This window comes from Phoca vitulina, unplaced genomic scaffold, assembly GCF_004348235.1.
Source record: "Phoca vitulina isolate PV1807 unplaced genomic scaffold, GSC_HSeal_1.0 scaffold17, whole genome shotgun sequence".
Lineage (NCBI taxonomy): Eukaryota > Metazoa > Chordata > Mammalia > Carnivora > Phocidae > Phoca > Phoca vitulina.
The window spans coordinates 26862839-26885297 of record NW_022589720.1 but is presented as its reverse complement, the minus strand read 5'-3'; the positions used below and the strand labels follow the sequence as shown (position 1 = coordinate 26885297).

The window sequence follows — 22459 nt, the reverse complement described above, 5'->3', positions numbered from 1 at the left end:
ATGTGGGGCTCGATCCCAGGACTCTGGGATCATGACCTGAGCCGAAGGCAGACGCTTAATGACTGAGCCACCCAGGCGCCCCTTATTTATAATTTTAAATATATTTAAACATCATTAGTCATAGTAATCCTCATCTTTTCACCATATTTTCATTGCTGAGGCACAGGTCCGTTTACCTTGTTATATCCCCAGGAGAGGATCCGAGTATGAAAGACATATTTATAGCCACTATTTTTACTATTAGATATGGAATCACCCCTTAGTCCCCCCAGTATAGATTTGTATAGCGTTCCCTATGGAATTAAAAGACTTGTTTGCGTGTGTGTATACCATCTGAAATATTTTTATGGCCAGGTTATGCTGATGGTTGTATATGGTTGACCTTTCTGACCACCCATACACAAGTCAATAGCAAGTAAAGTACGACAAATCATACAATCGTTTTTTCATTTTTCTTTGTTCTAAATGAAAATATGAAATACACTTTATTGGCTATAATTTGTAGTTACAGTTTAAACGACCCATTCTCTAAAGTGCCTGAGTTTTAAGATGGCTAGATATTACCTTTTGTGTCTTTACATGGTATCAAATTTGAGTGGGATTAGGGGGCATAATGGAATGGAAGTTCACCTAGAAATCAAAACAAAAATTAAGCCAGCCCTTAGAAACCCCAGAGAAAAGTAAGGGCTCTCAAGCATTCCTCCTTCTGAGGACTATGCATTCTGATGTTTCCATATCCCAGTTCTCACTCTCCTAAGTCTCTCTTCTGTGAGAAAAGACGTTTTATTTTGAAGGTTAAGTGTGCAAAGGGATCAGAAAAAATTTAAGATATGGGTGTGAGATACAAAATGCACATTATCCTCCAATCTCTGTCTCTACCTCCTTGTGTAACAAAACCTTCGATATTTTTAACTGGACACGTTGCTGCCCAGAGTTCCCAGCTTCCCAGAAAGCCGAGTGTGGCCACAGATCACACTGTCCAATGAGATCTAAGTGTGTCATTCGTGGGCTGTGCTTGCCCCTCCCCTTTGCGGCTGCTGGGGCGCAGATTCAGGGGAAGCCGCCTTGGGCTATGAGGACCACAGCCGCACCCTGGATGGTGGGGCAACAGAGGTGTGTATCCCTCAGAGTGTGGAGCTGAGCTGCCATACCGATGTGGGGCTTTCAACTGAGAGAGAGAAAATTCTGTTGGTTTCAGCCACTCTTACTTTGGTATCCTGTCCCATTGCGTCAAATGTATACACTCATGAATACAGGGTGTCTGAAAGGTGATTGCTTCAGAAAAGCCCTGATAACAAACAGAAGATTCTTTGGTCTTCTTCAATCTTCTGTTAATGCTTCTGTTCAATCCCGCCTCATCCTCCAGGGTGCTAAATGCAGGCACCACCACCCCCCACTCTCAAAAAAAGCCTAGGAGTCAATTTTACTATTTATCCAGGAGAGGTGCTTTCTAAAGAAACAGACAGAAATGCCAATCCCTACGTCAGTGAAGAACCAGAGCAAGCAAAATAAAAGATGCTAGACAAATAATGTAGGTCCAGCTCAGAGATGGCGCCGTGGGCTTAGGAGCTGGCTTTCCTACGTGACCACGACACACCCGTGTGGTGGTGGTCAGCAAACAGGCAAGTAAGGAATGGGGGGAAAACCGCCAAAACCAAAAACGTAAGCCATCAGCTTCTACTAGTCTTTGGGTTTTCTTTTTCTGATTTGTACAATGAAAGCAGCTGGCCCGGTGATTGTAAAAAACATAAAGATGTGAAACCTTTTCAAAAGTCTCATGTGTAAAAGATAATAAAGGTGTTGTGGGTGAGGTAGCAATAATCGTGATCATCTAGGAGCCACACGCAGGGAGCCCTCATGGCATCGTGGGCCCTGGGACCGCCCACACTGACCATGGCGCTGAAGCCTCAACGGCCATTCATCTAAAATGATGTGACCCGGGGCACCTGGGTGGCTCAGTTGTTAAGCATCTGCCTTTGGCTCAGGTCATGATCCCAGGGTCCTGGGATCGAGCCCTGCATCAGGCTCCCTGCTCAGTGGGAAGCCTGCTTCTCCCTCTCCCACTCCCCCTGCTTGTGTTCCCTCTCTCGCTGTGTCTCTCTCTGTCAAATAAATAAATAAATAAAATCTTTAAAAAATAAAATAAAAAAATAAAATGAAGTGACTGTTGTTGTACTGGAATCATACCCAAGGCCTTATCTTCTGACAGTGATTTGCTCATAAGAGTGCTTGTAAAGCATCCATAAAAATTCTCTGGTCAGACTTCCAAACATTTCATGTGGAAAGATAGTTGTGAAAAAAAAAAATAGATGTTAAAACCCTTTGCTTCTTAAAACCTCTTTTTAAATCTAGTCACTGGTTTTAAAAATAGGAAATTACACCAGTTCAGTCATCCTATAGCCTTGGTGGATAAATCTAATAAAAAGGGTCAGTGTAGTATATTTTGAAAGCAGTTTTTTTCCAAAAATTCTACAGGGCAGTATGATGTACGGTTAACAGACTTCTGTACCAGTTCTCAGTGGGTGTTTGGATTGAAGTTGGCCATTTCTCAGTAATAATGTGGCAATATTTAAGTAGGTTTACTAAAAAGACAACATCTCTAGGAGCTGAGCCATTTAATTCACCCCTAAACCACCATAAAAGATGTTTTGGATGAATGATGGTCAACTGAGGCATAGTGACTAATGGATTGTGCTTTTCTTTCTTTCTTCCTTCCTTTCCTTCCTTTCTTCCTTTCTCTTTCTTTCCTTCCTTCCTTCTTTAAAGATTTTATTTATTTATTTGAGAGAGAGAGAGCACAGATGAGAGGGAGAAGCAGGTACCCCACTGAGCAGGGAGCCCGATCCGGGGCTTGATCCCAGGACCCTGGGAGACACTTAACCAACTGAGCCACCCAGATGCCCCTGTGCTGTGCTGTTGTGAGAGAGAAAGATGGGGGTAGGTGATAAAGCAACTGGGAGGACACAGGCATGGGCAGTAAAAGCCATCGCGTTTCCCTTGTTTTTTTTGCGAAGGACAAAAATCTAAGGAGTGTTGTTGTTCTAAATAACACAACCAACGTCTCTATGCACATTTTCCTTGCAGCCTTTTCCTTCTTTTGTTCCTACATTCTCTTTGCATGCTTTCAAGAAATCATGAGAAGTCAGTGCCTCATTCAGACAAAAGTAAAACAGTAAGCCCGAAGACCAAAGTGCTACCCTCACTGCTAAAAAATGTTAGTGGGGAGGGAAGTGACCGGTGGCTCTAAGACATTTTTACGTCATTGAATGTTTGGACAATGTTCTGGGCCCACATAGCGCTGTGGAGTCCACCAATTTCAATCAGGGTTAAAAAAACATGGAGTGTGGCAGTGCTCACAGACCGGCACAGAGAGCAGCTAGGATGAGTCTGCAGTGTCCCCTCCGGTGTTGCTTCTTGGAGGGTGGTGTCATCTCAGTCATCAAGGCACTGGGCGCTACACTGGGGTGTCCAGGTCTCAAGGCCCAACACTTCATCAGACTCTTAAAAACGGAGTTAGGGCTCTGGTAGGAAATACAGACTCTACCCAATGTGTTATGTGGCACAAAAACCTTAGAGCTTTAAGTGTCCGAAATGATACTAGTGGAACATTAAAAAAAAAAAAAAAAGAAGGCAGTCTGTAGACTTTATTATGTAATGTGATCTCACCTATATAAAACTCTGCCAGGAAAAATCTGGAAGGAAATGTAGCAAAATAGTAAAAGTTTTCTCTTCTTCTTAAAGAGTAGAAGCATTGGTAAGGGATGCCTGGGTGGCTCAGTCAGTTGGTTAAGCATCTGACTCTCGGTTTTGACTCAGGTCATGATCTCAGGGTTCTAGGACTGAGCCCCACAATGGGTTCCACGCTCAGCCGGGAATCTGCTTAAGGATTCTCTCCCTCTCCCTCTGCCCCTCCTCCTGCTTGCACTCTCTCTCTCTGTCAAATAAATAAATAAAATCTTAAAAAAAAAAAAAAAAAGTAGAAGCACTGGTTAGCTTCTCTATAGTTTTCTGTATTTAATTTTCTACAATGAGCATTAAAGAAACATATTTTTCCCTATAACAAAAAGATAGAGAGGAAGAGATATTTGGTTATGATAGAGATAACTAGACTCCTGACTAATCTATTTCTTTTGTTAAAGATTTATTTCTTTATTTGAGAGACAGTGCACGCAACCGAACGCGTGCACGGGGTGGGAGAGGGAGAGAGAGAGAGTCTTAAGCAGACTCTGCGCTGAGCATGGACCCCGATATGGGGCTTGATCTCAGGACCCTGACTAATCTATTTCTTAACATCAAATGCAATGAAATGAATCTGTATTATAGATCTAATTTATTCACTCTAAGCTAATTCCTTTAGATTAGGACTTTCTTAGACAGAAAACTCCATCTACTTATGATGACATACTTCTCATCAAGGATACTTTAGCCAATCGTACTGCCCTTGCCTGTATGTGGTATGACTTTTAAGGTAATGACAAACTTTTAAAAACAAGCAAAATAACTAGGTCTTGGGATTAAGGATGACTTTAATCAGTGCAACATAAATTAGTATTTCCCTTAAGGTAGTCACTTAAGGAAACCATTCTTCCATAGGTATTGACATTTCTCAAAGTATTTTTTTTTTTGGAGCTTTCTGTGGTACTGCTCAGGAAAAGCATTCTGTTACTTCAATCACTCTCTATTTTTGATCAAAAATGGTTTTACCAGTTTGATACCTCAGTTATCTGACTTAACTTCAAGTGGCTTTTGGCCTGTCCTAAAAAATCAAATCTGTTCTCAAAGGATAAAGATCCCCTAACACTGAGATTTAAAAAAATAATGCCAGACTTTTTGAAAATAATTCTGAAACAAGGTCCTCCAACCATATTTTGAGTATTAACAGCATTCTCACAATACCTGACTGACCTCCCCTGTCCAAGACAACTACTCTGAGGTGGCCAGTGTGTTGGGGGTTGGAAAAGGGATCCTTTATGGATTAATGCAAAGCCTAGATAAAGACTATGGAATAGACTGATTTCATATTCCAGTAAAAACTAACAAAAGCCTTGTAGAAGGCATAGGTTCTGAAGTACAATAGAGAAATGAAAAGCCATCAGTAATTGCTTTGGTCTGGCCAGCAGGGGCAGAACCCCTGGCTGGAGACCCCAGGGACTCCTTCCTGTAGAACAATGTTCATAAAAGATATGACTACACTTTCTTCTCTCTCCGTTTGCCTTGTTCATCATCTAACAACACTGGCTTCACATTAGAATCACCTGGGGGGCTTTATAAAAAATGCCAGTTGGCTGGTAACCTTCAGACAATGGAATCTGAATCTCAGAAGACAGAGCGTGGTACAGATGTATGGGGCTGTATGTGTCTATACTGTTTATTCTTTTCCTTCCATTCTCTCCCTCCCTCCCCCTCCCTCCAGTTCCCAGGTGACTCAGATGCACTGAAGCACGACAAGGGGTGGGAACCATGGGCAGCTGGTCCAGATGAAGATCACGGCTTCTGTCTACAGAGCTCATCTCAGCTGGCTGACAAAATGAGCTCCTAAACAACACACTGCATTTCATCACCTCATACGATGATTCGTAAAAACAAAAATTAAGAAATATTGCCTGGTCCATACATATAGTCTTAGAAAATAGTAAATGTGGAATAAGAAGCATACAGTTTCTAGTTGACTGACCACATACATGATGAAAACACTTGTAAAGGCACAAAGGATGAAATCACGGCAGAGCCTAGTCATTAGCGGTGATTCTAGGTTCTTCTTTTGGCGTATCTGTAGATTGGAAATTTTCCACAATGAATATGTCTCACCTTTGTGATACCTACTCGTGTGCTGGCCTGTTGACTTAAGAAATAAAGACCACATACCGGCAGTATCTTGGGCAGTCACGTCCACGCCATGTGTTACCATGACCCTGAGGCACTCCACATGCCCTTTCGTAGCAGCAAGATGAAAGCTGAAAAAGAGGTAAACACAATCGCCTTAAGATTTCCACTCTTTGGAGTTCATCTCCAACAATGCTTTTTGCCTTTTCACATACACTTTCTCTCACTTGAGCTCCACGACCTGAGGAGGTATTATTAGCAACCTCGCTTTAAAGATGAGGAAGCTGAGGCTCCAAGTGGTCTGATAATTTGCTCACTGACACTTTTTATTAAGTAGTGGAATATGGGAGCTAGATCTTAGGTTTTCCAACCTACAGACCAGGCTTGAAAGAGGTAAGATTCAACTACATCATTCATCTCTTTAAGAAACAACAGTGTCGGGGCGCCTGGGTGGCTCAGTCATTAAGTGCCTGCCTTCGGCTCAGGTCATGATCCCTGGGTCCTGGGATCGAGCCCCGTATCGGGCCCCCTGCTCCGCGGGAAGCCTTGTTCTCCCTCTCCCACTCCCCCTGCTTGTGTTCCCTCTCTCGCTGTGTCTCTCTCTGTCAAATAAACAAATAAAATCTTTAAAAAAAAAAAAAAAGAAAGAAACAACAGTGTCCAAATTAGATTCAATTCCTAAATAATAAGTAGTTTATCCATTTTTTTCTGTTGTCTAGGGCTTTCACCAAAGCCATTATTTCTAAGTAACTTACTCTATAAAGAGAAGTCTAAGTCAAACACCGGTCACGGTTCTTGGACAACATCAGTGTCAAAGGCACTGTTGTGTCGTAGCAGAGTCACGGCAGTTGTACACGACTTTCGTTAGTGGCTAGTGTGTGCCAACCATCTTCTCACTTTTATACATCATCTCTTTTCACTCTCATAATAGCCTTTGGAGGTGAATCCTATCACTGTCTCCATTAGATGGCAGGTGTCCATACCCAGTCAGGTGCAAACAGCATTAAGGAAAGCCCACAATCGGGCTCCAGTATTCACTGACACTTGGGAGATCAAACCGTGCTCGGCATGGATAGACTTGCCATTAAATGAAGGGATGACTTCCAAATGCCATACCAATCATCCCTGGGGATCCCAAGGGTGAAGGGCACTTCTGTGGACAGAAGTAAAGCACAATTCCACTGGGCATTCAGGCCCAGAGGCTGAGAAGGCCAAAAGCCTTGGGAAGGTCTCCTTCCTATAGAGGGAGGTTAATGAGCCTTCCACTTCTTGCCCTGCCTCAGTTCTATTTGTGGGAGTTACTTTCTCAGGATACTTGCCATGCGGCATCCTACCTGCGAATTAACACCCAGGTTATATTTTTTTCACAGGACAGGACCTATAACTGGGGTCCAGGGTCACACCCAAATAGCAAATCCAAGACTTACACCAATTCAAACCCCAGTCATCTTGACCCCACACCTCTGCTCTGAAGCATGAGGCTGAGTGAAGGTGGACAGATCAGCAAAGGAGGACACGTCAGGTCTAGTTGCAAATCAGCCATACCTTAGCTCTGTATCTTTGGGAAGTCAACTTACCTCTCTGAGCCTAAATTTCCTTTATTGTAAAGTGTGGGGATTGCATCAGATGATATCTGATGTTTCCTCCAGCTCTAACAACCTTCTGTTATTTTAGCTTAATTGGCTCTAATCACACCAACCATTTCTGCCTTTGTGCATCCATTTATGTGTCATGTTTCCTTACAGCCAAATTGACTTTGTGGGTGATTCCACAGTACGGTCAAACTTTGATCATACGGAGTGACTTGGAAACGCGGTAACTTGTTTAAATGCAATTTCTGGTTAAATACAACTCAACTAAAAGGACCTCCATAAAGGCAGTATAATATTACCTCTGCTTTCAGCATTGTTGGGCTAACCTAATTTACAGTAAGTGAAGTTCACCTTTAAGCACCAAAGAGTTTCTTTTAACTGATCTGGCTGGAAGGTCTCTAAAATTTTTTCGGCATTAGTAACAGTGTATGTTACATAATTTAATTGCCCTTGAGGACATGAAGTCACCACTATGAGCCTCAATTATTGATCTCTGCCTTCAAGGCTATTAATCTAAATGCCCCAGATTATTAAGCCCTAATATTCATTAATATTTATCTTCTTTTCTTAATGTGTGTTTGCTTCTAAGATGTTCACTCTGCCATCTCCTATGACCAGGGGAGAACTAAATCAAAACTATCTGGACAAGACAGCCCTATCCTATGCCAAAGATAAAAGTACCAGGATTAGTAATTAGCATGCGTGCATGCGCGCGCACACACACACACAGACTATATATATATACATGTATATAGATATATAACTTCTGGTTAAAGTACAACATATATAAAGAAAACTTCACATATCACAATTATATAGCCTGCTCAATTTCCACAAATGGAACATACCCATTTTATCTTCGTATAAGGAAACAGAACATGGCCAGAGACCCAAAAACCCTCCTTGTATCTCCTGCTAGCACTCCAGAAAGCTCTCCAGGTTTCCCTTCTAGTTACTAACCCCTCAGTGCATGTATTATTTGTATTTTTTCTACTCTGAGGCTTCTTGGAGTGTCTCTGGGTTGCACACAGTATTTCCGGGGGTTGAAATTGCAGACACACATGGTAAGGAAGCATTATTGTAAGTCGCTGCTGTACACTGACAGATGGAGTCTGACAAATGTGCAATGCTATTCTATGGATGTAGGCTTTCAGGATCTTTATTTAGAACATCAACAAGAATTGTAACAACAAGAATTCTAACAAGGCAGAAGAACTGAGGAGTTAGGAAGTTGGGTTCAAAATCCAATCCTATGATAGAACCTGTCTTAGACATTTCTTTTAAAAATAAAAGCCCTTCGGGGCACGTGGGTGGCTCAGTTGTTAAGCGTCTGCCTTCGGCTCAGGTCATGATCCCAGGGTCCTGGGATCGAGTCCCACATCGGGCACCCTGCTCGCAGCTTCTCCCTCTCCCACTCCCCCTGCTTGTGTTCCCTCTCTCGCTGTGTCTGTCAAATAAATAAATTCTTTTAAAAAAATTAAAAAATAAAATAAAAGCCCTTCTATCAACCCATCTCTGATGGCTATAACACATTTTATTGAGGGCTCCAGTTAGTTAAGGTTTCATGCATATGCTTTAATAAGTTGTGTGTGTGTGTGGCTTCGTTTACCCTCTCGCACTACAGTTTGGATCAGGGAATAACTTTTTCCCTCCATCTCTTCTCCTGCAGAATATTGGGTTCTACTGAGAAAATAGAATAATGAGAGTCCTTTCACAATTTTATCTTCGTATATTTGACCTAAAATTTCAGCACTCACCCCTGTTACAGATAAAATGAACCAAGTACAAATAATTAGAAATAGCAGATTATATGAGGACAGATATTCATGCTTATACTTTTATACTGCATAATGTTTTTAGCTGGTAAAATCATTCTTAATTATTGTGACTCAAATATATCATGATTTCAAGGTGTTTCTCAGAGAAAGGGGATGAGCATGAAAAGCAGAAAAGGGAAGAATTGATCATTTTAGCCAGAAGTTTCTAATTCATTTTTCCAGACAGACAAGGAATTCCACTATGTATCATCATTCTGATTATATATTTCCAGGAAATGCACACAAAGCCAAGAAACACGACACGTAAGTTTGCTCTTAGGGAATATTTACTAATGCTGTGCATCATCTGTTTGCCCCTCCAGATTTGCCTTCCACTTTTATCCCCTGGGTCAGTGGTCTTGGAAGCAGACCTTTTATGGACTGCATCCAATGGGCTGCCTTATCCTCTGCCTTCTGGTTGAGTTCCACTAATGGGAGGCACTTACAAGAGACAGGAGGATGAGAAGAGAGAGTTCAGGGCATTATCCTCTCTACTCCTTCCCTGCCAGGCCACACAGTGGCCGTCACGGCCTTCCTCCACTTCCTCTATGAAGTTCACGGCTCTGGGGGCCAGTTGCCCCAAAGCTACAGCTGCTGCTCTCTCTAGGTTTTGGGAACTACTCTCTCTCTATGCCCCTTTAGGTTGGGAGGGCAGGGGCACGAAGAAGGGGAAAGAATGTTGAAACAGATTCCCACTGTTACTGGTCCAGGGCTGCTTTCCCAACCCCGCTGGTTTAATCCTGACCACAAATCTGTAAATAGTTCCTTTCCTAAAGGGTCATCAATGATCCTATCTGAGGGTGCTGTCTCCTACTGGGAGCCTGGATGACACCAGTGACACCAGGGTATTCTGTGTGTGATCATCCTCAGGACGAACTGATAGGTTCCTCTGGATATTATTTGATTAAATATTTACAAGGGCAAATTCGGGCTTTTAAAAAAATGTTTCACCCCACATGTAATTAACTACTCAAGATATTTGGGCATTTTGGCTAAAATGCTTTGATGGGAGAATGTGCCAAATTACTTTAGTTATGCAGAATATGATATGGGACTTTAAAAGAGTCTTCGGATATAATGTTAGGCCAAAGTAGGAATCGTTTTAAAAGGTTCAAGAATACACCTCTCAAAGGATCAGAGAAACAATGGACTTAAATGAAAGCCACATGCAGTCCAGAATACTCCGCCATGCAATAAAGAAATGTTAAAATTCAGATTTTAACCTGGACTTGGTCTTGAAAGAATAACCAATACCTTATCCACAACACATATGAGCACATATAGTTGTACGTGCTACAGCTAGGTTCTCAAATTGGGAAAGCCTTCATAAGTTCTAGGCACATATCCTGTGGAATAACAAGGTTCTTCAGTAGTGAATTGGAAGTAAAAGAAGGTTTAGTAAAATCTTCAATACCATATTCTATACTGTCTCTGTATATATTCTATATAGTACTCTATACAATATATACTAACTGGATATACTACTCTATACTACACAATAAAATAATCTATGGGCTAGATTTAGAAAGAGGAAATATAACCATCAAGACATGTAGTTATTTTGGTATCTACTGATCACTTTAACTCCTTAAAATAACCTATCTTTTATCTAATGTGTCATTGCCATAGAATTTGTCAGAAAATCATTTTACTACCTAACTTGGGACAGAGGGTCTATAACGTGAGTTTGCTAAACCAACTACCACATAAAAGAAAACCAAAATGATCAGTGTACTGATTTAGCTTTGTTTTATTTTTTATTTTTATTAGTAATCTCTATGCCCAACACGGGGCTCGAACTCACCACCTTCACCAAGATCAACAGTCAGTCACATGCTCTACCGACTAAGCTAGCCAGGTACCCCTAGCTTTGTCTTGTTTTTATGCAAGCTGTACAAATGCAAGAGAAATAAGGCACAGGTGAGACAATGACAGGACTTTGTCAGCAACCCCCCAACAACCCATCTCTTATACACGGTACCACTAAGAACTAGTTGCCTTACACTTGAACAGCAACCAACTACCAGCGAGCTGTGTCATCGTGTTAATCCTCCTCAGAGAGAAAGCGGCTAGAAGATAGAGCCCTGTCTTCTTTCTCTCATTCCCCCATCCCTGTGCCTAGAAAGAAGTTCTTAATCAGGAGTGGAGTAAATGCCATTGTACACAAGGGCAAGGTGGGAAAATGACATTGTTGTTATTGTTGTGTATTTAATTCGGACAACCAATCATTTTAAGGTTTTAACTTCAGAAATTCCTAATAGCCATGATTTTGAAAATTAAAAAAAAAAAACCTCTAACATTATAGCGTTTCTTAAGCTTAGGGGAACGACAAATATATGCAGTCAGATGAGAAAGTATAACCAAAAAATGTGATATTGGGGAGGTAAGACATGTAATATTTAAGGGCTCAGACTAAGTGGGTTTTAATCTGTGCTTTGCCATTTATTAGTGTGTGATCTTGGGCAAGAGGTCTCCATATCTCCCCAGTTTCCACATCTGTAAAATGGGCTGTGAGGAATAAAAGACTTACATGTAAAAGCACTTAGCAAAATGTGAATGCCCCCCCGCCAAAAAAACCCCACCAATTGTGATAGCCTCACCAACAGAAGGCAAGGCTGAGAGTCCAGGATGTGTTGCTTAATAAAAGGATTTGTTTCAATGTTCAGAAAAGACAGGCTAGCAGAAGTTAAATCAGAACCACCGCTGCTTAGGAAATGAAGAAGGAAAGGGAAAGAATAAAAACGATGTGCCTCTCCACGGAATGGAAACTCAGGAACAAAGTTGTAGACGACAAAAAAAGCCATCCAAGACTAGCTTTGTCTGAAGCTCACACTTGAGCTGCTAACATTCTGGCACCTTTCACAGAAGTGATAATCCTCAAAGCAGGATTTGGCTGCAGCGAGTCATTAGCATTTAGCCTCTGAATGAGAACAAAAAGCAGGGCCAACTTTTAATAAGATACTCAAGTGGGAAGTTGGGTTCGGTTGGGTGGAAAAACATGATTCGTCACTGGCAGAACCCGGATTTATAAATGACAATGAGTAGGTTTCTTTTCTTATGCAGTGACTGATAAACGTAGGCATCCTAGGTGGTGGCCATCCAGGTGACTGGTGGGCTGGGGGCCACCCCATCTGGATTGCAGGTGGGCACCTAGGGGTTACCAAAGGCTTAGGGAGCAGACGGTGCCCCCGGTCAGCACACAACTAATGAAGAGCATGGTTGGTGGCCTCTAATGTCCTGTGTCCTGGAGGGCTAGTAAAGGAAAACACCTCTAAAGAGAGTTTGCAGATCTGGGCGAGGTGGGGGGTGGGTGGGGAGGCAAAGTAGTATAGGTTGATTAATGCCACCCCCTCACCCCAAAACAGTCTTGACAAAGTTAACTCTCGGGCATTGGAGCTAACCCAAGTATGGGATAGTTTTCATATTTCCATAGTTGTGTATTTTTATAAGTATTGCTATAGCTAAATATATCAATTCACTCATATTTATACTATGATACCAGGGTATTTATGTGCCAGAAACTGTTCTAAGCACTGAGAAGCACGTGGCAAATGAAACAAAGCCCTCATGGATCTTGGCTTTTAGTAGGAAGTCTCAAGATAAACCAGTGGTTCTTAACTAGGGGTGATTTTGCCCTACCGAAGGGACATCTGGCAATGTCTGGAGATATTTTTGACTATTCATGGGGTGGGTGGTGGGTGGTGGGCATATTCTACTGGCATCTAATGTGTGAAGGCCAGAGATGCTGCTAAACATCCTACAATGCACGGGACAGCCCCCCAAGATAATTATCTAGTCCAAAATGTCTATAATGTCAATATGTCAAAACGTCAATAGTGCCCAGGTTGAGAAACTCTGATAAACCATTAAAAACAAATGTATAATGCTAAAATAAAATTCTATTAAAACAAATTAAAGACTGAGAAAACATGAGATTTTAATCTTTTTATTGAGATATAATTCATATACCATAAAATGCACCATTTTAGAATGTACAATTCAATTGTTTTTAGTATATTCACAAAGTTGTGCAACTAACATCATCTAATTCCAGAACGTTTTTACTGCCCTAAAAAAATCCACAGACCCATTAGGAGTCACTCCTATTCCCATGTCCCCCGCCAGCCCGGCCATCACTAACCTACTTTCTGGCTCTATGGGTCTGCCTATTCTGGACATTTCACAAACATAGAATCATATATAATATGTGGTCTTTTATGTCTGGCTTCTTTCATTTGGCATGTTTTCAAGGTTCATCCACGTCATAGCATGTATCCGTATTCCTTCCTTAAAAATATTCCGTTTATGGATAGGTCACATTTTCTTTATAGATTGGATGGTTATGGACATTTGGGTTCATGCTGCTAGAGCATTCCTGTGCAAATCTTTGTGTGGACACCAGTTTTTAATTCTAGTGGGCAGACACCTAGGAGTGGAATTGCTGGGCCAGTGGCAGCCATGCTGAGCTCTCTGAGGAGCTGTGAGCTAGTTTTAAAGCAGGAGTACCATTTCACAATGCCAGTGACAATACAGGAGGGCTCCAATCTTTCCACATTCTAGCCAAGACTTGCTATTGCCTGGCAATTTTTAATTTAAGAGATGAGAATTTAATTACAACCTAAATTTTCCAGAGAAGCCACGTTTAAGTCTTTCTTAATGAACCCTCTGAAGTAGTTATTTCAGTTAATTATCAGCTGAAATTTCCCCTAAGAGGAATATAAGAGAGTGAATGCAAAACAAATTCGGAATATCCTTTGGCTTTGTCTCCATATGGGCTTTTACTCTTCATTTAAAAAAAGGGTGGCCTTTCCTTTTGAAGACAAGAAATGTCATTCAAGATTCTATATAGCAACAAATGTTAGGAGAGAGATTTTGTTGGTTTGTTTCTGTCTTCAGATCGGTCAAGAATTCTGTCGAGGGAAGGGTATAAAAATCTTCTACCCGCTCCTCTGACCCCCGGCCCAGGGACAGGGACACTCGTCACTGCCCAGGGACACAGCAGGGTAGGCTCTCCAGATTCTAGTGTAGCTGAAGTGTTGGTTCTTCGAGAGCCTAAATCTGGGCTACGCAGAGTCAAGTCCGTGGACCAGGAGCTCATTCGAAATGCAGGCTCTCGGTCCCCACCCCACATCTCCTGAATCCAAAGCTGTGTTCTACAACTTTCCAGCTGATTCACGAGCACATTCAAGCTGGAGAACCCCTGCTCTACGTGGAGGACAAGTTAAGAACCTCACACCATCATTTTTACCACATCACCCATTGTTTCAAAGTTCTTGTGAGGACACGATCCCCTCAGCCTTAAAACCAATCTCATGGGTATGTTCCACAAAAAAAGGAATCTATGTTGTTTTAAGTTTCATTATAATAGGGAATGTTTAGTGTTGCTTCTAAAACTCAGCTGGGCCCTCGCAAAGAGAAGTAACTGAAAGGAGCACAAATAGAGCAGCCTGAAGATTTACATAATACCACTTTGATCCCTTTGCTGCTTATTGATATTAGGAATTTCTCTGCGCTTGTCACTTGGAAAGTTCCCAAGGTTTCGGTGCTTAAGAGTTTTGTGACTCCCGATCTCTCTTTCTCTCTCCCTGGGGCACCCCTGCCCTCCACAATGAGTTCTGCTTTAACTCATTACATACCCCAGCCAGCCTGGGGGGGATAACTATTATTATCCCCATTTCCAGAGCAGGACCGAAATGGAGGCGCCGAGGAGGTCAGTAACTTGCCCCAAGTCCCAGCACTACCGGGCAGGGGAACTAACCGAGGCATTCTGCCTGCGAGGCCGGCCCTTAATCACCGTGCTGAGAAATCGCACTATTTGTTAAATCACTCGCCAACTGTGAAACACTACAACTTACCGGCTGTGCTGCTCTTTAAAAAACAAAGTTGAAACTTAAAAAAAAAAAAGGAAGTATTTGGCCAAAAAAGCAAATACAGGCTCCTCACTGGGGCAGATTCGGGTTGCGAGAGCTCTCCGACGGCTGGGAATGTGATCTCAGCGCTGAAGCAAACACAGCCTGCAACGGAGGTTGCATTTCCTACAAAAGCACTCAGCGAGTTGTGCAAACCTTCCCGAAATAAATGCCTCGGAACAAGGCTGGAATATTTCTCAAGGCTCTTAACCCGAAGGGGATTTGAGCTGTTGCTATTCAGAAGCCCATGAGTGATGGCCTGGAAAGTTCCTTCTATCTTCCAGAGTAATAAACAATTCTTCTGGTTTCTGACTGACAGCTGAAACATATATTTGGAGGAAATACAAACTCACATGGCTCCTTTTAGAAAGACTCCGATTTTTTTTCAGCATATTCATTCATAGAAAACTTCTCTCAAACCCAACTGCTGCCCTTCACTGCAACCCCAGCTCCCGATCCCGAGGGGCTGGCAGAGTCAGGTCAAGAATGCAACAGGCTGGCCACCTCATTCAGCCCTCTGATTCCTCCCACTGCCTCTGAAACCAATTGCTGCTCCTCCAATCAAGCAAACCGTCATGCCCACACAAAGAAACGACCACACAGAAAACCTTACCAGCACTAGCCACACCCAGAGTCCCGGAGTGTTAGAAGGTTCCAGAAGGATAGGCTGATCCAATATCCTCATTTCACATATGAAGACACTGAGGCTCAGAGAGGTTAGTAAAAATATGTAAAAGAGCAGGACTTGAATTCACTGCCCTGGCTCAAAGAGCAGTTTCTTCCGAATAAAGCCACATCTCCTCCTTGCCTTTTAAAACCCTTTATTGCCCCGCATCGGGCTCCTTGCTCATCAGGGAGTCTGCTTCTCCCTCTCCCACTCCCCCTGCTTGTGTTCCCTCTCTGGCTGTGTCTCTCTCTGTCAAATAAATAAATAAAATCTTTAAAAATATACTTAAAAAAAAAAACCTTTATTTCCCAGAGAGGGGTCGCTAGGGTCAGTGAAGTTCAGAAACATTTCAGCTTTCTATCCCCCTAGAGAGCTTCAACATCTCCCAAACACCTAAAATCGCCTATCCTTTACTTGCTTTCTTTTGAGAAGACTTATTTCTGGAGAGGGAAGAAAGGATACTAAATCATATTAAACCAAGGAAGCTAAGTATTCAGAATTAGGATGTCATCCCAAGTCCTTCCCCTGACCCACCAGGCTTTACCTGAGGAGTCCTGGCTTCCATTTCGACCTCACCCTGTAGCTCTCTCCCTGTTCACTGGGCACATTAAGCACTCCCCCAACTCAGGGCCTTTGCCTTACTGTTCCCTCCCCCAGGACAACAGTTCCAGAAAAGTGCATGGTTCAACGTCTCATTCCATTCAGCAATCGGCTCCAGTGAAGGGGTCTGCTCAGAGAGGCCCTCCTTTTCCAAGTTTACTCAACATGGCCACTGGCCTCTTCATTCTCTTCAACGCACCTGATATCACATTAAAGAAGAATGTGTGGTCTGTCCCAGGGGACCGTACTTTCCACGAGGGCAGAGACTTTTGTCTTGCCTATTGCAATTTCCCTGGCATGTAGACGTGATTTTTTTTTTTTTTTGATAATGCAAATCTTTAGTTTTGAATTCGCTTTTCCAGTCTGAAGTTCTGAGTTTCCCTAAACCAAGGCACCCACATAAACTGGCATGACCGTGTTTTTCTCAGGTTGTAAGTTCTTAAAACTTATGTTAATAGAAGCTTGATTTTGCTTCCTAACATCGTATCGTGCTGTGATTCTCAAAGCATGGTCTGCAGAACAGCAACATCAGGATCACCCAGATGTATTTGTTAGAAATACAAATTCTTAGGATCCTGTCCAGACTCCGGGGTGGAGGCAGCAATGTGTTTTAACAAGCCCCTCCCAGGTGATTCTGATATGTATTCCATTTTTAGGACATCTGCACAGTAGGAAGAAGTATGAACTCAAAGTCAGTATTTGGTTTGGGTCTCCACTCTGCCATCCCCAAGTATGGCACAACAAACGGATTCAGATTCACTGCCCTCAGTTTACTCATCTGGTCCATACAATCAAACTAGGCTTAGCTCACACGAGATATTACCATGGGATAATCCTTAATCCTACAAGATCTGGATCCCCATTTCAGATTATAATCTGAGGGTTAGGAAGGCAGGACTGTCTAATAGAGTCTAGTTATAAAAGCCTTGAAAACTGGAATTCTACTCGATCCCAGGGATCAACTCTACAGGCCCAGAGAGAAATCCCCATAGGCAGAGGGGGGCGGTGGCTACGTGGCTCCCAGCCATTTCAGAAGCAGCTCCCACAGGGACCTGCTCACTGCTTCTGTTAGCAACTGATGGGGCAGAAAGTTTGAGGAACGCCAATACAGGTTGCCTTCTCCCGCTAAATGTTTCAGATAGATACAATAAAAGGTGATTGGCATAAAGAAAATAAAGGTTGTAAAAATAGGATTACTGTCCTTTAAGTGCCTACAATCAGCAGTGCCACTTCGGGGACAGAGCTCTCCTGGGGACAGGGCGGGGAGGCGGTGGGGAATGCTGAGATGAAAGACCACATACTCAGAGCTAAGAAACCCTATGACATTTAAGCTGAGCATTGGCTCTTTTCCTTCAGGATTGTTTGGTTTCATAAACGTGGTCTGGAAATAGCACTTGGGCATTATGAAATCTCCATGAGGACAATGATCTGTCTCTTGTATTCATGAAAGACCCCCAGACTCTAGAACCTAGAGCCACAGAATGGGGGTGATTTGCACTAAGTCCTGAAGCTTTCTGACACACACTTTCTGCTCATAAATTACTCCAGGGTGACTGAGAGCACCCTAGGAGAAAAATCTATGGGAAATTGACATGGTCTTTAAAATGGGTGAATGAATGAACTGTTCGTTGAATGAATGACACATGTAAAAGCCCCTAGCCTGGTGGTGGGACATGCAATATTAACATGATTAATAGCAACTCCTTTCTTATTAATTGGGTAAGATCGAGCTCTAATCCTAATAGTCTAATAATAGCGATAAGCTAAGTACATAGGTAACCAAGACCCATCAAATCCAACAGCCAGAGCAAGCTCAGCCACTTTGGAAATCAGGAAAGGCTTCATAAAACTGGGCCCTGAATGGTACCAAGACTTTGGTGGATGAGCGGTGGTGGTGGAATTTTGGAAGGTGTGAATTTCAGGGCCCCAGGTGAGAAAGCACAAGTGTTTCTCAAGGCCAAACACATGCTAAGTGCTCTTACGGGCCTCAACCTGTAAGCTGCCAGGCTGCTATCAGCGTGAGAGCCTTCTGCTCCAGGTGCCCTGTCCCTCCCTTCCCCCCCGCATCGGGTTTAGAATGGGTGGAAGTCACAGCATGCACTGAGATCCCTGCCCATCCGCGTCTGCTCTGCACTCTATCACACAGAACCACATTTCCCAGGCTCTCCTGATCTCTGCGAGTGGGGGTCGGTCCAGCCGAAGGAGGACATGGCCAGAGAACTGGAGGGAAGGGTAAAGCCAGACTGCCTCAACCTTGAGCCACAATGACCCATCTGCGTATCTAAAGTCCTTCATTCTCAATACCCTGAACCCAGCTTTGAAAAGTTTTAAACTGAAAAATCCTGTGATCCCACCCATTCTTGATCAATGTTGGTTTTTTGTTTTTGTTTTTTTAAGATTGTTAAGTAATCTCTACACCCAACATGGGGCTCGACCTCAAAAATCCTGACACCAAGAGTCATATTCTCCACCAACTGAGCCAGCCAGGCGCCCCTGTCAATGTAGTTCTTAATTTCCAAATCCAAACTTAATTTCCAAATCTAAATTCCAAAATTTCTTATTCTCATCAATTTGCACGACTATAGTTTCAAGTCTTCCTTCTAAAGTACAATTTTGCAATAAGATCTGCTCAGCTTTAACATACAACACTATTTCTCTTTAAAAACCCGATGTCTTATGTTACTTTAACGTAATTTACCTTAAGCCCAAATTTGCCATTTTATTTTGTGCACAAGGATTATATATACATATATGTACATGTGTGTATGCTGCGGTCCCTGGAACCCCTCACTGGGTAAAGCCTGTTGGGAACCTGGGGTCTCACTGTGGAATGTCAAATACAGGAGTTCTCAGTTTGGCCGGCCATTCAAGTCACCTGGGTGCTTTGAAAAACCCCATACCTACCAAACCCCACACCAATTACATAGGTGTCTCTGAGGGTGACACCAGCATTTTCAAAGCTGTCCAGGTGATTCTAATGGGACTGAAGTTGAGAACCACTGACCTGCAACTCCAATAAGCTCTTGGAGAAGGGAAGGAAACCGTAACTGGGGTGTCGTTGCTTTTCTTTTCCAATGTGGGATAGGCTCTATTCATGCTATGATCAACACCCACACTGTCCTCCTTGCCCCCCATACCAACCCCAATCTGCCCCGTCCACTTTTCAAGACCACCTGACATCACACCTCAGGCAGGAAGCAGTTCTTGGCTACTCCGGTGATGCACCATCTCTCCCCAGCTTGAACCCCTTACAGTTAGTATTTTATAGTTTGGCACTTAATCATCTTCCAACGCTTGCACTGGTCTTGTCTTCTCAGCTAGATGCTATGCATTTTGTGGGCTAAGGTCCTATTTCCTCCTTCTTTTGTATATGCTTACAAGAGTTTGGAACCTTTTACATGCAGGGAAGGGAGTACCTCCCAACTGGTAGATTAATTAAACAAACAATTGGGCACAGTTGCAAGGTAGGAACACGTGTTTTATCACCTTCAAAAATCTATGTGACCGAAAGCAAAGTGGATATGCAATAGAGCAATTAAATCCTTCAGTTTATCCCTCTGTCAAATACCAACAGGTTTTATGAAAGACGTAGGGTGATTCTGCCTGGAAGGTAATTTCCCAAGGAAGGAGGCTGTGGTTACACATCAAGCACATAGTATAATTTTAGGTAAATTGGTTTGGCAGCCCTGTGAGAGCTGAAGAAAGCAGCCCAGACAGCCTGACTTGATTTCTAAGACGGAACTGCTATATCCCTACTCTGAGAAAACAGGAAAAAAGTGCAACCAGCCTCCAGACACAGAAGCCCTTTATTGTACTAATTTGCAGAATTCAAAGACTACCTCCCCTATTTTATATTTAAGCTCCATGGAGTCATCTAAAAATAGTAGCACAAGTTTTTGCTTTCAAAATAAAAAGATCAGGTTTCTGAAATGTGGACTACGTATGCATACCATATATATATATATATATATACACACACACACATATATATATACATATACACACACACACATACATACATATACACACATACATAAAATGTCTATACACACATGCCTGGGTGGTATTTCTTCAAATACTACAGTCCCAGCAGTGATTTTATTTAGTCTGGTTGTTCCTAAGGCAAACATACATAACTTTAATTAAATGCACATCTAAATGTAGGGGAAAGCATCTGGAAACAATTAGACTATTCTATGGTAAGAGGTTTTAGGGCAATGATATCCTTCCACATCCTCACCTCCACCATGGAAAGAGAACAGATGGGTCAAGGGAAGCCAAGCTTGACCCCATAAACACAGGCTGCAGCTATAATTCTCTGCCTTGCTCCATTTTGTTCTCTTCTGACCCCAGACAGCACCCTTCTTTTACTTGTTTCTAAATGAATTCCATTCAATTGCTTTCAATTTTTTTTTAACCCCTCTCTGATCAGTTTTAGAGGCAGAAAATTTTCAGACAAAGTTTCTCATCTTTCCCTAAAGGAAATGTGGCAGAAAGAAACTAAAAGTCTGAAGAATTACCAAACCACCCTTCTGGTTATTGACCTTGGGTTATGGAGGCTTCTGGAGAATGTCCGCCAATATGGTGGCCTTTGCCACTTCATTCTTGGGATTTTTCTGGGTCATCTGGTTCTCTAGGTAGTAAAGGCTGAGTATTTCTCTCTTTAGATTGCACTGGAAGCGGGGAAAAGAGAAGCGTCAGGTTGTGACGTTCACCAGGATAGTTATTTTCCTCTTGAACCCCAAGTTAATCCACTCCTAATTAATTTCCCCATGACGTATCACTAACAAAGAGTGTTTTCTCCATAACTGTCATGCCGAAAAGGCACATCCACAAATACTGACTGAATGCCTCTTCTCTGCCTGGAACTGTGGGAGACCCCAACACAACAACAAAAATCACGTGATCCTTGTCTTCAGGGAGCTTGCTGTGTTATAAGGGATTCAAGCCTTTCAGAAAACAAAAGTTTTTTTAAGCTATACAGACTTTTCTGTTATTGTACTGAAGGAACAAGAACATCATGTCAAGTTGTAAATCAAGATTCCGGTATTTCAAAGAGAAGAAAAATTTTAAAAGGACTGAGAACATCAGAGAGGAGGTCTTCTGGACTGGACACCGAACCTGGGCAAACATGAGGGGAGAGCAGGGAGCCAACAGCCCCGCCTCCAGGAGAAGGCAGGGCAAGAAAACATTCGATGAAGTAATGGCAGGGCCAGTGGGAGGGCCCGGAGAGCCCAAATCAGGACTGCAGGTTGTCAGGCAAGAGAGAAACATCGTCCATTACTGAACAAAATTACAAAGTGGGTTAGTACAAGAGCTTGCTAGAAAAGAGGCCTCCAGCCTAATTTGACAGGGAGGTCGATAAGTCAAAGAGTAAACCCAAACGAGTAGGCAGAGAATGAGGCAAGGACCTAACTGAGTGTGTGACTGGCCTTACCCTTTAGAGACAACTGCCAACCACTCTGTACAAGTCCACAAACAAATGCTGGGCCTGCAAGCTCCATGGGGCTGGTGTAGCCAAAAGCTTCAGCAGAGGGGATGCGCTACCTTGCTCTGTCACGGACTCAGGATGGCTCCGAGGAAGTTACTACTTTGCAACGAACCGATGCACGTGGAGAGAATGGGAAAGGACAAAGGAAAAGTCTCCACAGCTTGAGAAAAATCTTCAAATGGGAGGGAGACACACCTACACTTGGGCAGGAAAGCACAGATTAGACTAACCCAGATACGGAAGTGCAGACCTCCAGAGTGAGAGGACAGGAGCCAGGGGGACAGCACTGCTTGGGGCTCCTGTTAACAACAGAGCTCTGGGCCTTGCATGATTCCATGATACCAAAGGGGCAGGGGCCATGGTGTCCAACCCCACAGCACCCCTTATTCTGAATACCAAAACTACTAGATTTGAATGAAACTATGCAGCCAGATAGATTAACTCCGCGGTGCCTCTGACAATTAAATCCTTACAGTTATTACTTAATAACTTTAATCATCATAAGGAATATTCCAAGCAGAAAAATTAAATGTTAACAGATGATTATTTATGAAAAATCT

At 42.7% G+C, this 22459-nt stretch overlaps 1 protein-coding gene across 8 annotated transcripts in view; it reads right to left on the bottom strand.

Moving 5' to 3' along the window:
* The window catches only part of RAI14 (retinoic acid induced 14), a 138733-nt gene that overhangs the window by 28644 nt on the left and 87630 nt on the right, over positions 1-22459 (bottom strand). For all 8 annotated transcript variants that reach the window (XM_032415134.1, XM_032415137.1, XM_032415139.1 and 5 more), the window contains one exon: positions 5866-5954. In XM_032415134.1, coding sequence (XP_032271025.1) covers positions 5866-5954 — 89 coding nt within the window. The remainder of the gene's footprint in view (positions 1-5865; positions 5955-22459) is intronic.